General features: G+C 36.8%; 1 protein-coding gene across 2 annotated transcripts in view; it reads right to left on the bottom strand.

Moving 5' to 3' along the window:
- TBC1D5 (TBC1 domain family member 5) overlaps positions 1-15,200 on the bottom strand; it is a 309,786-nt gene that overhangs the window by 126,601 nt on the left and 167,985 nt on the right. For both annotated transcript variants that reach the window (XM_026068628.1, XM_026068627.1), the window contains 4 exons: positions 9,143-9,231; positions 7,531-7,581; positions 7,373-7,442; positions 462-634 (listed from right to left, as the gene is read on the bottom strand). In XM_026068628.1, the coding sequence (XP_025924413.1) occupies positions 462-634; positions 7,373-7,442; positions 7,531-7,581; positions 9,143-9,231 (383 nt within the window). The remainder of the gene's footprint in view (positions 1-461; positions 635-7,372; positions 7,443-7,530; positions 7,582-9,142; positions 9,232-15,200) is intronic.

Here is a 15,200-nt window from a genome sequence, read left to right as displayed (position 1 = left end):
TGTGCTTTAACTTTCAGCATGCCCCACAGCACCAATATCACCTGTATCCAAGACCCCATCACTGCAATAGGTGAAAGCTGACTGATGTTGAACTAGTGACAAAATTAAGTAAATAAATCATTCAATGGTAATGATTTTTCCTTCTCCTGTTGTGCCCTATTGTCCCATTTCTTATTTAACAGGAAGACTACAAGTAGAATATATAGTAACATACTTAATTCAGTATGTACTTTCATCACTGCTTTGAGAGACTCTTTGCTAAGTTCTCTAATATGCAGCTGAAAAGACTGTATCTGCACTGTTAATGCCATTGCCACAAACACCGGGGTTTCATTTACTGTAATGCTGTTCTAAAGGATATCCCCATTTCTCTATTCCTGAAGTTAAGGCCAAAAAATGTCCTAACACAATGACATAAAACTAGAAGGAATTAAATTAAACAATGCATTGTAAACACTTACAGTCCATAAATCTGTGGAGCAATTTCCAGTCGGTTCAGATGCATGTACAGCTCAATGTCATGTTTCTTCAGCAGATGATCCTGAATCTGGTTTACTTTAGTTACAATAGCAATAGATGGGCCTAAGTCCTGTGGCCTTGCGAATGGCATAGGCGTAATCATTGCATCTTTCTCCTACAGACATAGAAAACACAAAAAATATTAATAAACATCCCATGAAGCCTCATTGTCATATTGTGTGAGAGTTGTTTTCTTGGAATCATTGGCTTTCAAAGAAGCAGAACAACATTAATGACCCATTATAATTCCAGCAAAAGAGGAATCTCAAGTCTCCACTTCTGTGGAAGCTGTTGCGGGATTCCCCTCCCCAGGCGTTTCGAGCTTCCCTTCTTTCTGCTGCAAGTCAAAATGAAATGGCTTTACTTTTCACRCTCTGACAAAGTGTTGACAGGTTTATTTTTGCTTTAATATCAGCCATCCGAGTCAGTCCAAAGCAAAGCAGATGAGTGGTAACTCAGTAGTGGATATATGCCCTCAGAGGACAATAAATTGCATACCAGCAAATAATCTCTTTTCCAACAATCTTTTCTAAACAGGCTTCCTTTGCTCAGAAAATTGTGTGACTGCACCTCAAAAGCTATGCAATTTTAAAAAAGCATCAGAAAACCTTTAAAACAACAAGAGAAATAGAACAGTGAGATGAATATGAGGATTAGAAAGCAGCTGGTTGGACCTAGGGTTGTGCAAACTATGCCATGATCTATGACATGACACACACAAGTAAAAACAGAGGAAAAAAACCTACTGGATTACTAGAGTCCTTGAGCCTGACGTCACTTTACATTTGTTCTTTTTGTAAAAGAGTGAAATATTATTGAAAAAGAGATAGAATGTTAGGAAGAAAGATGGCAATAATATACCACTGAATAGAGTAGTAAATATGTAAGAAAGAGGATGAGGCATAAAAAAGAACAAGACATGTATCAAGAGAAAGATAGGGGAAAGGGAAAGGGAGAATTAACCTATCAGGAACAATGTGAACATTAAAAAAAGAGGAAAGATTGGAATAGTAAGAAAATAAGACTTAGCAAAGACTTTGTTGCACTCTGTCTTGTGCATGGCTCAAAGGGTTAGTACTTTCAGAAGACGCATTACTCCTAAAAACTATTGAAAGACAACTTCACTTGCCTCAATACAGTGAAGAGAACATTATTTCTAACATTCAATAACAAAGAAAGGACTTTTTTGTTGTATAAGCTATCCCCAAGGTTGTTTCCTGTGATTTTATTCCCTCTTCAACCTCAATTTCTCTGTATCAGCATTGTAAGAGGAAGGAGGAGAATTACACATATTTCACAATCATTTATAACATGGTTTAACATTCAAATGGGCAGTATATATTCTATAATTTCTATCAAAATCCTGTTTTTTATGTCAACCTTCTTTGCCTGAAATGTTTTTTCTTAATTGTCTCATTTCTTTACCACAGAAAACATTGTATGGTACTGAGCAGTGATCTCAGGTAAAATGTTTTTATGTAAGCATCTGGTCAATTATAAATTGTATCTGACAATCTGCTTAACTGTTGCCTGTTGCTTTGCTATGGCAATTGCAGCAAAGGGACTGATCTGTCTATTACAGTGCAGTGGTTTTGCCACAGCTACTGTGGCAGCAAGACATATTCATTTAAGATGCCCTAGCAAATTGCTTGACCAAAGCTTCCTCACAGACTGTCAAATAAAGTTCAGTGAAATGGYATTCTTTCATTCAAGGACCTTTCTGTTCTACCAAACAGAAATGCAAAATTAAACCTCTAGCATCTTAGGGGCCAAGAAGAAATGCTGATGATTACTTGAATACTAAAGTTCTCTAAAGCTACAGATAAGTTGATATAGGATATTTCTCCTCCCTTCTTTTTTAAATTATTCTCGTAGCTTTTTTATTAAGTAAAGAATTGTTTCTCATTTGTTAATTATAAGCAGGGCAGAATACTCAGACTGAATAGATCTATCATGGAAATCATAGTAACAGATATGTGGAATATGTGAATCACAGATATTGTGAAAAGAAAGCATATTTGAAGAAATATTAAAAAAATGACCTTCATGAAAGAGCCATTTCATATTAAAATAAAGTACAGGGTTATCAAATTTTGCACATTAGTCAGAAAACATGCAGAGAAAGCAAACATGATCTTATTGGTAGTCCACTGTGATGATAATTAAATTAAGTGCATTTGCGAGTTTGAAAAAAAGATTTCTATCCCTGCTGTAAGAAGTTAGGAAAGTGAAGACAGTGTTGACTCCAATGCAGGAGAGCCTGTATGATCACCAGAAACTAGTGGAACGTGCCACTGGGAGGAAGGGTTTTCCAGAGCAAACCGAGACAAACCATCTCTTGCTTAGAGATGGGTAACAAGCTGCAGAAATCTTGACTGGCCTGCAATGTCAACAGGTAATTCAGGTGTCCAATATCACGAAAAAAAACTAATAAAAAGAATAAATGATCATAATGGTTTGAAATAGACACCCTTAGAAAATCTCTGTCTTTTTTGCTATATACAGATAGATCTTTTTTGCTATAAACAGAATGTACTTAGACAATTACTAATCCCAAGGTATTTGACCTATGGCTCCTTGCTTTCAGAGTTCATTTCAGTGGGCCCATGGTTGGTTACATGCCTTCATCCACAGAGCAAACAGTTCACAGCAAAGGGACAAAACCATACCATCCTCCTGCTATGCAGCAGCACTCCTTTCTCACTGCTTCTTTCTCAAATCCACAAATCAGTTATCTGCTCTGCTCCTTTCACCCTCTGACAGGAGATCTTTGGTTGGGCAGCATGGCATAATATCATCTCATCTTTAAATCCGAGGGGCCAGCGATACTCTCTTTTCAACAGATGAAAAGTAACACTCTGCCTCCTCTGAACACAGCCAGAAGTTATCAGATATCTTCAAGAGAAGAGGAGCATAAGGGATTTGTAGCTGTAACAGAGGGGACACTGGGGCAGACGCTGTGGTGTGGCTTGTGGGATGCAGGGCAAATGCCCTGTGAAACTTCCTGGACTAAATACCAATTATATGATTGCGTGATGACTACGGACAGTCCCCGACATACCTCCAACTCTATGCCTTTAAGAAACGAGCCAGTATGGGAGGCTAGTAAGAGATGCAGACAGTTCTGAAAACCCACAGGAAGTAGGTCGACGCAGGAAAAATGGGCAAATTCCCTTATCCCACACTTAATTATGGGAAGATGTCCTTGTGGTCACCATTTAAAGTAATGTGTTAGAAGCAAGTTACCAAATTCATCAGCCTTCTTTTTTCCCTGTTTTTCATTTCTCCATGGTATAACTATTTCTTATTATTGTTTCAGACCCATTTCATTATTTTATTGGTCACATCCCAAAATTTAAAATAATAAAAAAGAGTATCCACTAATGATTTCTAATCTCATACAAAGAAATACACTTTTAAGGTATTATACAATAACATCGCCTTCACATTAAAGCCAGTCTATAATAACTTTCTGCACGAACATAGCCATTTATTTTTGAAACTAATCATAAAAGTCTGTAACTATATGTATTCACAGACTGTGCTGAATATGCAGCATATTCCATCAGTTGGCATACATCTGGGATATGTGCATTATTCTGGTTTACTCCAGTTGAGTTTAACTTCAGCTTGATCACTGTAAGCACTCGTAACTGATGACACAAAAGGCATGTATTTTTGAACTTTTCTCAATTATAGGCACAAAATCTTATATAGAAATCTCAATATAAGAATCTTTCTGCCTATTTGAACTTGCTGTATGAGAAGACGGGGTAGTTACCCACGTTAGCACTTACACCATTAATTGTCTGCAGGTTTAAAGCCATCTCTACAAAATTTGAAGACAGACTCTTAAACACTGGCTCAAGTGTGAAAAAATTCTGGTTATCAAAACTAATACAAGTTTCATCTTACGGAGGAGTGCCAAAACAGGAATTATTTGTCACTTGCAACATTTGTGCACCTTGGCATAATGCAGCACTGACACATTGCTGACTGTCAGGCTGACTGACTACCAACATGCTAAAGTGCATCAAGTAATATATGCTGGCTTGCCATTTTTAAAAGCATAAGATAAGTAGATGGTGTCCATCAAAACACAGTTCATCAGCATCGAAGAAATTAACCACACTGACAGAATTTTTCAAAGCATGACAGAATCTGTGGGGACAGAAGGTGCAGTAAATGATCACGGTATTGATTGTGCACACCTCCTGCCTCAGTATGCTCCATGCAGAAGTTTTGTGAACGACCAGAGTGCACGTGATATGTCTGCTGTTATCTCAGGCAATTTGGTTGAGAAAATGACGATATATTTAATCAGTTGAAATTGCTCCAAAAAATCACATCAAACTGGTGTGAAAGAAATAGCCCAAACAGAAAGATGCTCAAATAAACTAATACATCTAAGCAGTCATAATGTTTAACTAGAAATGACTCACAGCGTCTGTCTCCAAAGCACAGAAGCTAGGTGGACATATGATATACTGTGCACAACCCCAAAATCACTATATACTAACTTGCCGCATGGGATAAAACATCTGTTTTCTTGTTGTGAACTTCTAATTCTTGGAAAACATTTCATGAATGCGTGGCTTTAATCACCTGCTGCTAACATGAAATATAAATGATAAATCCCAAAGGAATGGGGTGTACAAGAAAAATACAGATAGAAGGACAGCTCAGAGACATGCCATATTGTTTACAAGAAAGCATCACAGTCCCCTCTAAGAACAGTTTAAACATGGATACCAGTGAAATACAGCTGAAAAATTTAGATCAAGTATTAGGAAGCAAATCACCAAATCCTGCCACAGAATATTGCCTAACATAGCATCAGCTGGAATGGCTGGTGTTCCATACTAATACAATTGATGCATACATGAATTTAGAAAACAAATGCTACCGCAGTAAAGAGAGGCTAGGACACAGCACAAGTATAAAATGTGGACAGATTTCTCTCATTAACCACTAGGGAATGCAGTAGCTGGAGAAGTTCCTCTAATGGCAATTGGGAGTAATGGAACCAACTGTTAGAGGCTATAAAATGTAACATGTATCTCAGAGCACATGCTTTCACTGCTTCATTTGTGAGGATTCAGACTTTATTGTGTAGTCAGCCCTCAAAGTCATGATAGTAAAAGGCATATGTACAAGACAGGATTATTAAAATTATACATGCTTGCAAATAACAAGAACAAACAACCAGATATTAATCCATGTGCTCTGCACTGCTAATTTTTTATGCCAGGGACAGGAAAGGGCAATGTAAACTTTCACCTTCTACCCAAGCTCTGTAAATCTCTAGGCAGACCTAGAATTCAAACTCAAACTTTACCACCTCTGTCACAGAAATTGGAACAAATACATTTGAATATACTGAATTCTGAAAAGATAGTCTCGAAGAAACATGTCTCACAGCTTTGTTGTTAGAATAAAAGTGACTATGTAATAAGTTCATAAAATTTATATCTCATACGTTTTATCTGTAGTTACTGACAATTATGTAAAAATCCAAACCTTAGTAGTAATTTATAACTGTAAATAGCTTAGGCCAAGATACCAATACTCCACATCTAATGAAATATATAAGTAGTCATATTTAAATGCCTAAAGAAAATAGAAGCTTTTACGTGGGACTTGGGTGAATGTCTTTTTGTTGTCAATAAACAGACATATCCACCTCTCAAACCAGTAATCCCTGATTTAGGTTTTTAAGTACAGATTTCGGTGCACACATGCAGACATCCAATAATGAACACATTCTTCCGATGTTTCCTGTTAGCTCAGACACTCACCCCGTAGTCTAACTGAAAAACAGTTGAACTGAAGCAAGCTGAAACCACGCTTGGAGGACAACTCCTTTAGGATATAATACACTGAAAGTATTGGAGACACCTGTAATATGGCTATATTTTGCTAGGGCCTTTTACATATACTCCATCACACAAATCATTCTTCAGAATTAAAAAAGAGACAGAGGTATAAAAAGAGAAGAACTAAATCTGACATGAAAAAAAGTATTCTAGGGAAATCTTGAGCACCTGACTGAGGCAAAATGGTCAGAGGGAATTGTTAAATGCACCAGGCATGCAAAATGGTTACAGGTAGGGACTAGGTGGTGCTGAAAAAACGAAAAGAGCAGAGTTCTACAGAACTAAACAGAGAAAAAGGTTTTGCATGAAAAGAAGCATCATGTAGTCAGAAGTACTAAATACAGCAGCGCCTATATAGCTACACAGGTGATGTAGGGGCCCAGACATTCACTCTACTCCAAATATCCTGAGGTCAAGAAGAGAAAGGAAATGGATCGCCATCAACAGAAAGAGGTAACAGAAAGAGGCATCAGTGTAAATGCTGAAGTTAGGGAACGATGAACCCTGACCTGTGATGGGCACACTATGATCAAAGGTTTGATTTCACAGCAAATTGTTTAAAAAACAATTTAAACCAGCAAATGGTTTAAAACAATTCAAGCCTCAATACATTAAATACTAACTATATGCATTTATTTAATATGACATTTACACAGGTTTTGGGTAGACTGGATAGATGTGCCCATGTCAGGCATTCTTTTAAACATCTGCAGGAGACCATCGCTCCTACACAACAGAATTTATACATGTACATTTGGCTTTTGATTACAAAGTGTTCTTTCAACAGATAGGAACCTTCAACTGGAAGACTTGCCACAAGTTCACATGACCAAATTCTGAAGAAACTCTGCAGAATTTCATTTTAACTTAGTTGAACCTGTTTTAACCAAGGTTTTTAAGAGAATATATAATTCAATCATATTAAAAATCACATTTACTTACAAATATTATGAACACATTTTTAGAGTAATATTTACCTTCTGACTGTCATGTTCAAAAGTTGAAAACCAATGTTCGGCAGTTTTCATAAGATGTGTGAACATTGCACTGAAGGGGAAAAACCCAGAAATTTAGTGTTAAATAATGTATTACAAATAGCAGTAAATTAAATGTGAAGAAAGTTGTTAAAACTTACTAGGCATCATGTTCCAGATATTCAGGATTCAAAAGAACTTTCATTTCCTCGCTGAAAAAGGCAACAGTGAACAATCCAAATGTGAATGTTTATTTTTGGTCAGCATTCTGCATGTACTATTATGTATTTATAAGCCAACTTTCATATAAAGTGCAAATGAGAAAACTAGCCTTTTTAATTAAAAAGAGCAACTCCATTGAACAAATGAAGTCTTTCCTTTTTATAAAGATCAAAAACAAATTAGCTGCCTTGTCTGCACTACAATGAAGTAACCATCTAATTATTCCAAATAACAAATTACTGAATGTCACAATGTATTATTTGAATATGCTTGATCTAGAATAATTGATTGCTGCACAATCTATCACTGTTTGTCCAAAACAAAAAAAATATGGTTACCGGTCAAATATGCAGTATCAAAACATTAATTTATTTTGTTTTAATAGCCTGTATTTTTATTGTACTTTAACAGCAATTAATCAGTGACAGCACCTCTTTTCCATCTACTTTGCTGCTTAGCTCTACTTTTTCAGTGGGGTTGGAACAGAATGCTCTACATAACACATGGTTATTTTGAGTTACTTTCCCCTGAAGAGCAACTTGTAGGCAATTTCAGGATATGTAAAGACAGACACTGAATAAAAACAAACACTTGTAAATAAACTCCATTCTTATGCTAAACACTGCCTTTGGACAATCGCATTGAGGGGTGCTAAAAGAGATTACCAAAGAGGTTATGTTATAGCATGCATAATTAAATTGGCTTTTAATCATTGCTGGACTCCAAAAGCAAGTGCAAAAAGACAAATGAAAAAAAAATGGCTTAACTATCACAAATGGTTCAAGCGTGCAACTAGCTTAAAAAAATTGAAAGCTTTCTATGTAAGGCAAGAAAAAAGCATCTGAATTGGGTTGACACACAATCACGCATGATGTAGTGTTTTATATATATGTATATAAATATACGCACACAGAGATGCGCACACACACACACACATAGATACATAAATACATGCACTATTTGAATAAAATGGAGAATCAATACCTAAAATTAATATTACTACAAAGTCAAATGATAGTCATGTATTGCAGCTACGATGTTGCAGGTGATGAAAGAAATATCAGTCACAACATTTTGTCTACACTGATTTTTTTTAAAGATACGAGAAAAAAACCATTGGTAATATATCCATTCTATGACTGTATTTCTCTAATCTGCCTCCCCTCTGCTATGACAGATATTAAACCATTTCTGGCAAGCACAATGAGGTGAAATTGTAGATAGGTGAGTCTTTTGATTAATGTTTTCTTTTAGGTTTCTTGTCTTTCCATTTTTCTCTGGCTAACACTTGTGAAGTGGCCAACTTATACATTTTAAATCCCCCCTTCAGAAGTTGTGATAGAGAAGATGAAATAAGAACACTTCCATAGAAGCATGAGTATGCAACAATTTCTGGTATGAACTTACTAATTATGAACAAAGAATTAAAGAACTTCTATTTATAAGTTCCTCGTCTGACAAATTTATATATATTATATATAGCTATATATGCATGTATGTATTTAAAGAAAAAGGAGTTTTAATATGATATGAATAAAACACAGTGCTTGCCTTGGTTGTGCAGCTTCACTGGCATGTGAAAAAGCCTGGTGGTCACAATGCAGGATAAAGACAATAGGAGCTAAAAGTTCATGCATACCCTAAACATAAAAGGAAACAAAAGTACAGTAAGAAGTTTCATTCATTTAATGGCTCATAAAGCTCAGAATCAGGCAGCCAGCAACATTAGCTGCAGATTAAGTAAAAGCATGAACATTCACATTCTTAACAGAATGGTTTCATAATCAATGGCTTTTATTTTAAATTCTGATTAAATCTAAGTGTTTATTCTTCTATAATATACGGGAAGCAAGTTATTCTCCCTTTTTCTAACATAACAGACAACAAATTGGCTATGGTAGGCAACGCTGCACCTGGCAGTTTACTCCAAGATCTATGTTCATAAATATGAATTTTATTTATGATAATTATAACCACGATCCACAGTACAAAGATCTGCAATAAGGACAAATTATGAAATTTAAAATTGCTTTTTATTTGATAATGTTCCAAAACCAGCATAACAGTAGCCTTCAGAAGAGACAAAGACGGCTATTTGGGAAATTAGAAAATGAAACTTCCATTCCTATGGATACTGGAAATAAAAAGGGCTTTTTGCTTTTTTAAAAAATATTTTAATTATGGCAATACTAAGAATAAACTCATTATAAGACAATGCACAGGAAAACTTGGTACTGTTCCATTATGGACTTTTACTTATACGCACAACCTATGTCCAGATAGAGGCAAAATATAAAAACATGCATGAATCAAAATGGAAAAAAGTTGCCAATCTGTTGATAGTTCAGGATTCGGCTTGGCCCAGGGTTAGAAGCATGGGTGGGACATCCACGAGAGCCACTGCTGTCTCCACCGAGGGGCTAGCTCACCAGAAACAAAATAAGAGTATTTGCCTTTAACCCACTTGGGGCTTGCCAATTTGTTACGGGAAGCAGAAGTAACAACTCCTCCAGGAAACAAGCAATCCAATTGTTACCAACAGCAACACATCCACAGGTAAAGGTACAGCCTGCTGAATGATACCTCATCTGCAGGAGACATTCAGCCCCCTCCCTGAGATGACATCGGGAAAAGGAGGATCTGGAGCATCCCAACCGGGGAATCTGGATGTGTCAGGGGAGTCTGGTTCTCGGTGACAGACTAGGGAGGTGGACAGAACCTACAGAAACCACAGGCTGGGGATGCGGACCAGCCATGCAAAAGAAGTGAGAGAGCCCATCAGTGATGGAAGGGATCTGAGGTTGCGGCCAGCCCCCTTGGCTGGCAGCCCCTGCAGGTGGTGATTATGCCAGGCAGGTGGCAATTCCACACCTCCGCCCCAAGCCTTCGGCCACCTCCAAATCCACTTGGAGTTGGTTCAGTCCCAACTCCAGGTGCTTATTCTGGACAGGCAGGGGTGTCAGGAAGACCATTGTGTCAGTCCTGTTGGCAGAAAGAGCATAGGGGCTAGCTCACCAAGCTCACAGGCATTTCAGGCTGCTGCTGGGAGTGAGAGGATGGCTCCCCACAGGAGTTGGTCTGCTCTCATGATTGCATTTCCAACCTAGAAAGCCTCTACACTTGCTTTTCCACCCCCTTTCCATGACAGACAGAAGTGAGCAGTGTCACAAGCTCACGGATCTACCTTGCTGCTTCACCAATGTATCAGTTTGAGGGCTTCACAGCTATGAAGCTCCCACAGAGGACAGCTGCTCATTCTTCCTCCTTTTCCTCCAGAGTCCTCAAGCCCTCTGTATCCGGGCCTACTCACAGGGATAGTCATGCTTGCCAAATGTAAGGGGATAGCTTATCTCAGCCACAAATATCTCTGCTGAAGGCATAAAAACTGCTGGACAGATCAAACCAACAATGTTTGGGCCAGAAACAGCTGAAAGCAAGGCCATGGGACTGACAGAGGATGATGTGTGATGGATTTTAGGGATGAATACTGGACCATTTGGGCTAAAGCCCTTCCAGGTACATGGCCTGGCACTCTGTGGTTTGGAGACTGGTATTCCTGCTACTTGCAGTGGTCTTGTTTTGTGCTTCCACCACAGCCAGAAGCTTAGCAAACCTCACGTTTTGTCTTGCCTGAGAGCATTCCCACACCTGTGTGTTGGGGCAGTACCTGTGGAAGTTATTAAGATCTCAATTAGGCAGGTTATGATTAAAATTCTAGGGATACTGTGATATTCCATGTAGCATTTGAGGAGTATTCAAGCTCAGTGAGTTAGTTTATCAGCTTCAAAAGCATCATACAGCGCCATTAGTACAAAAATTCTTTAACTTTTATTAGAAATAATGGAGATTTTCCTTAATAGTCCATACTGAGCAGAGAGAAGAGGTTTTTTTGAGGACCCAGATAGATGTGGAAGCCCCCTCTAGACGTTCATCTATTTTGAGTGTGCTCTGAAACATGTTAGTGAACCTTATTTAATCATAAGAGGAAGTTCCAATCTGCAGCAGCGTTGGAGAAAAAAAAAAGGTGCTTAGAAAAATCTTTGCGTAATATCAATTTATAGCAGCTGTCTCAATTCTGAAGGAATGAAAATCAAATTTCTTGGGATTTAGTCTCAAGTGCAGGGTTGGAGTAATAGTGGAGTGAGTTGACCAGGCAAAGCTAAAGGCAGCAAAACTAATTAAGTTTGGAGTTTTTTCTTTCCCTTCTGATTCTGAAGGCTAGATAGAAGCTCAATTAGGAAAAGATTAAAATCAAGGTTCTCATGTACCCACTTGATTCTAGGAGCTGATGTAGAATTCCCACACAACAATATGGGTTAGATTACACATTGACAACATCATTTCTGAATATCTTGTGGTCATACCAAGATGGGAAAGATATATGAGAGACTGGGAGATAAGTCCAGGATTAGGAGATAAATAGAAGTGGCAAAAATATTTAAATAAACTGTAGATAACGTGCTGTACTTTCATACGTATGCATAGCCATCAGTTAATTAACTGCTTCAAGTCTAATCGTTTATCCGCCCTGATATACTAGCATGAAATAACAGAAATGGGGATGCCAAAAACTTGAATATCTAATAAAACTACTACCTAAACTGTAAACATATAAACTGAAGAAAGAGGACATAAAATAAGAATTAGTTATAAAAGATAAAAGCACATCATACATTTTTTCAACGTAATATATCAACTTTATAATAAAGTAGAATCATAATGTGGCTGCCCACATACAACAAAAACAAAACAAATAGATAATGAAATATCAAGATTTCAAAAAGATACCTCTGATCTTTCAGTTAGAAGAATACTTCAAATGTTTAGAGATTTTTAGCTTGGCAAGAAAAGCCACCAGTGTAATATACATACACATATTTTTTCAATGTTGCAGTTTACTAAAACTCTTTAGTGTTAATAAATAAGTTGACAGAACTCAGATAATTTTTTGACACCTCCCAGTTGTAACAAAGAATTGATTTCATAACACAGTCTAGGGTTCAGAAAGAAAACCAGAAATACAGCATTTCTACAATGAAATGTGAATCAATGCATTTCAAAATTATATTGATTTATCTAAGGACAATCAAATTATGCGTGAACAATAGCCTAATGATTTAGCTTAATTGTCACTACTTCTTTTCAGTGTAACTAGAACCAGAATTTTGGCACCAGTCTTGCAGAAGAATAAAATATGTAAAAATTACTATTTGCAAAGTAGAACATACTATTCTCTTTAGATTTTATATTTACAGCTGCTATTTAAAAATTTAAGCATCCCAGGGAGGATTCAGTCTTTAAAATCTGTAATATAGCTTCATAACATTCTACTCCATTTGACAAAGGACAGAAATATCTTTTTGCCCATCAAGTAAAATGTTACACTGCATTGGTCAAAAAMCACAAAACCTACTACAAAGGCAACTTTTATGCATATATGCATATTAAACAAACATATTGATTGCTCCTTATAAGAATATATGCTGATGCTATGTAGTAAGTCGCAATAAGTAAAATTAAGTTACATTCTGTTCACATTTATATGGATGGAAACTGTCACAAAACTAGAACTTTTCCAAATATTTTAAAAGAGAAACACCAGGTCCTGTACAGATGTTGATAGATGAAGTACAAGCTTTCATTTATTGGCCAGGTCTTATAATTGTTATAGTAAATGTAAGTCTTGTATGAGCTTACAAAAAAGAAGAGAGAGGAAATCTCATAGATGGCAACTGGGCCAGTCCCATGATGGATACTGAGTATCAAGGCAAACATCTTACGTTGGGCTTTGTATTCATGTCACTGTAGAGAGAACAGCTTGGGTGTGATCTGTTACTGATGAATTCATGGCAACCTTTATTATCTTCAAGAGAAAATGTTATGCTTTGTTGGAGTGGAGGCTTTTTGGAAGCGGGGCTTGAGTCAGTGATGAAAATGGAACCAAGAAAATTGGTAGGACAAGAAACCTGACCACAACGTAGGTATTTAATAAAAGAGAAAAAAAACATATGCTGATTCCACTACAAACACTACTTCCTGCTAACTAATTCTGAAAAGACTACTGATGGCCATGAAAAAAATGGTATCTACAGAGAGAGGAACATGGGGACAAAACAGCATGATTATTACTAATAAGGTAATGGGATCATTAATTAAAAAATTAAGATCTTTCACTTGTAAAAATGAGGTAAGAAATAGCAAACTCTCCCAATAAAAGTGACACAAGCCCCAAAAAAGAGGGGAAAACCACAACCATTTGCTGTTCTGTGAACTTGGCATAACACAACCAGACTTGGATCATGTACTGAACACTCAACAGGAATATTAAATCAACAGTTTTTCATCATCCAAATTTACTTCATTTTCTGCACTATACCTCTCCCRTTAGTTCTGTGGCAACCCTCTTCTGAAATTGCTGCACTACTGAAGCTACACCAGTCAAAAACAGAGGTGAAGAAGTTTTCTTTGTCAACAGCCTGTAGGCTTGCAAAATTGAACCTGTTCTTTTATCTGCCTATGTTCATTTAGCCCACCAAGCAGTCTTTATTAAAGCTGAGGCATCAGGCAGTCAAAGTTCATTAATACCATTTATATAATCTCTGCAGTTTCAATTAACTCAGCAAGACATTCTACTACATGATAACAGTCTCATTAATTCAATAAAATCCCATAACTATTAACAATATGGTCTATGTTAAACGGGGTGTCACCTAGTACAAAATAATAGCTTTAACAGCTTGTGATGAAACTCGGGGCTTTTTTTTTTAAATTTGATCCCGCTAAATATTCCATCCTTCTGCAGAAAGGTATTATTTCCTGGTAAAGAATCTAGAGGATTTTAAATATGAGCAGAGGGTAATTAAGTCCTTTTAAGTCATATCAAAGAGAAAAATAATACTTCTTGTTCAATAAATGATAGACTAAATTAGCTGGAATGTGTTCTTCCATTTTCCGATCATCAGTACTCTGGCCTATATTCACTAGAAAAGGGAGGCTGAATACTGCTTAAGGGTTTGCTTTAGCTGTGCCCTTCAAAGTACAGCTCCTCACACACCTCATCTTTTCTCTTGTTATGATGCAGGACTATTCCTTGCTCACAGTCTGTCAAACATGAAAAATAACCAGCTGATGGAGTTTCAATATTTTGATAATTATATATTTGACTTTTGATATTATCTGTAAGATGGTTCTTCAGAAGTAACTGTTCCTTCAACTCATGCGTGTTGGTCTTCTCAAGAAATGCAACTGATTTCCTGGCTTGAGGACATGGTGGTCACAGACCATGCCTGAAAGCACACAGTGTGTTATAAAAATGTATACATTTACTGAAACTCGGTATTTTTGTCATAAAAAAAATTCTGTCTACCTGAAGTTTGCTGCTCTACAGGTTAGTCTTTGTTCAGGCACACAGTATCCCTCACTCTGTCAGTCCCTACTCTCAGTACAGTTAATATCCTGGGGAAAAAAATACAGATATTCTTTTGTCTACAGTTCTGCATATTGACCTTGCTACAGTAATTTAGTATCAAATTTATACTTGACTCAAAATTTTCAGATTAAATGTTTAGTCCTCATCCCATATGGATGCATAGTTAGGGCTATCTTTACC

This window comes from Apteryx rowi, unplaced genomic scaffold, assembly GCF_003343035.1.
Source record: "Apteryx rowi isolate R43461 unplaced genomic scaffold, aptRow1 scaffold_277, whole genome shotgun sequence".
Lineage (NCBI taxonomy): Eukaryota > Metazoa > Chordata > Aves > Apterygiformes > Apterygidae > Apteryx > Apteryx rowi.
This window is presented reverse-complemented; position numbering and strand designations above follow the sequence as displayed.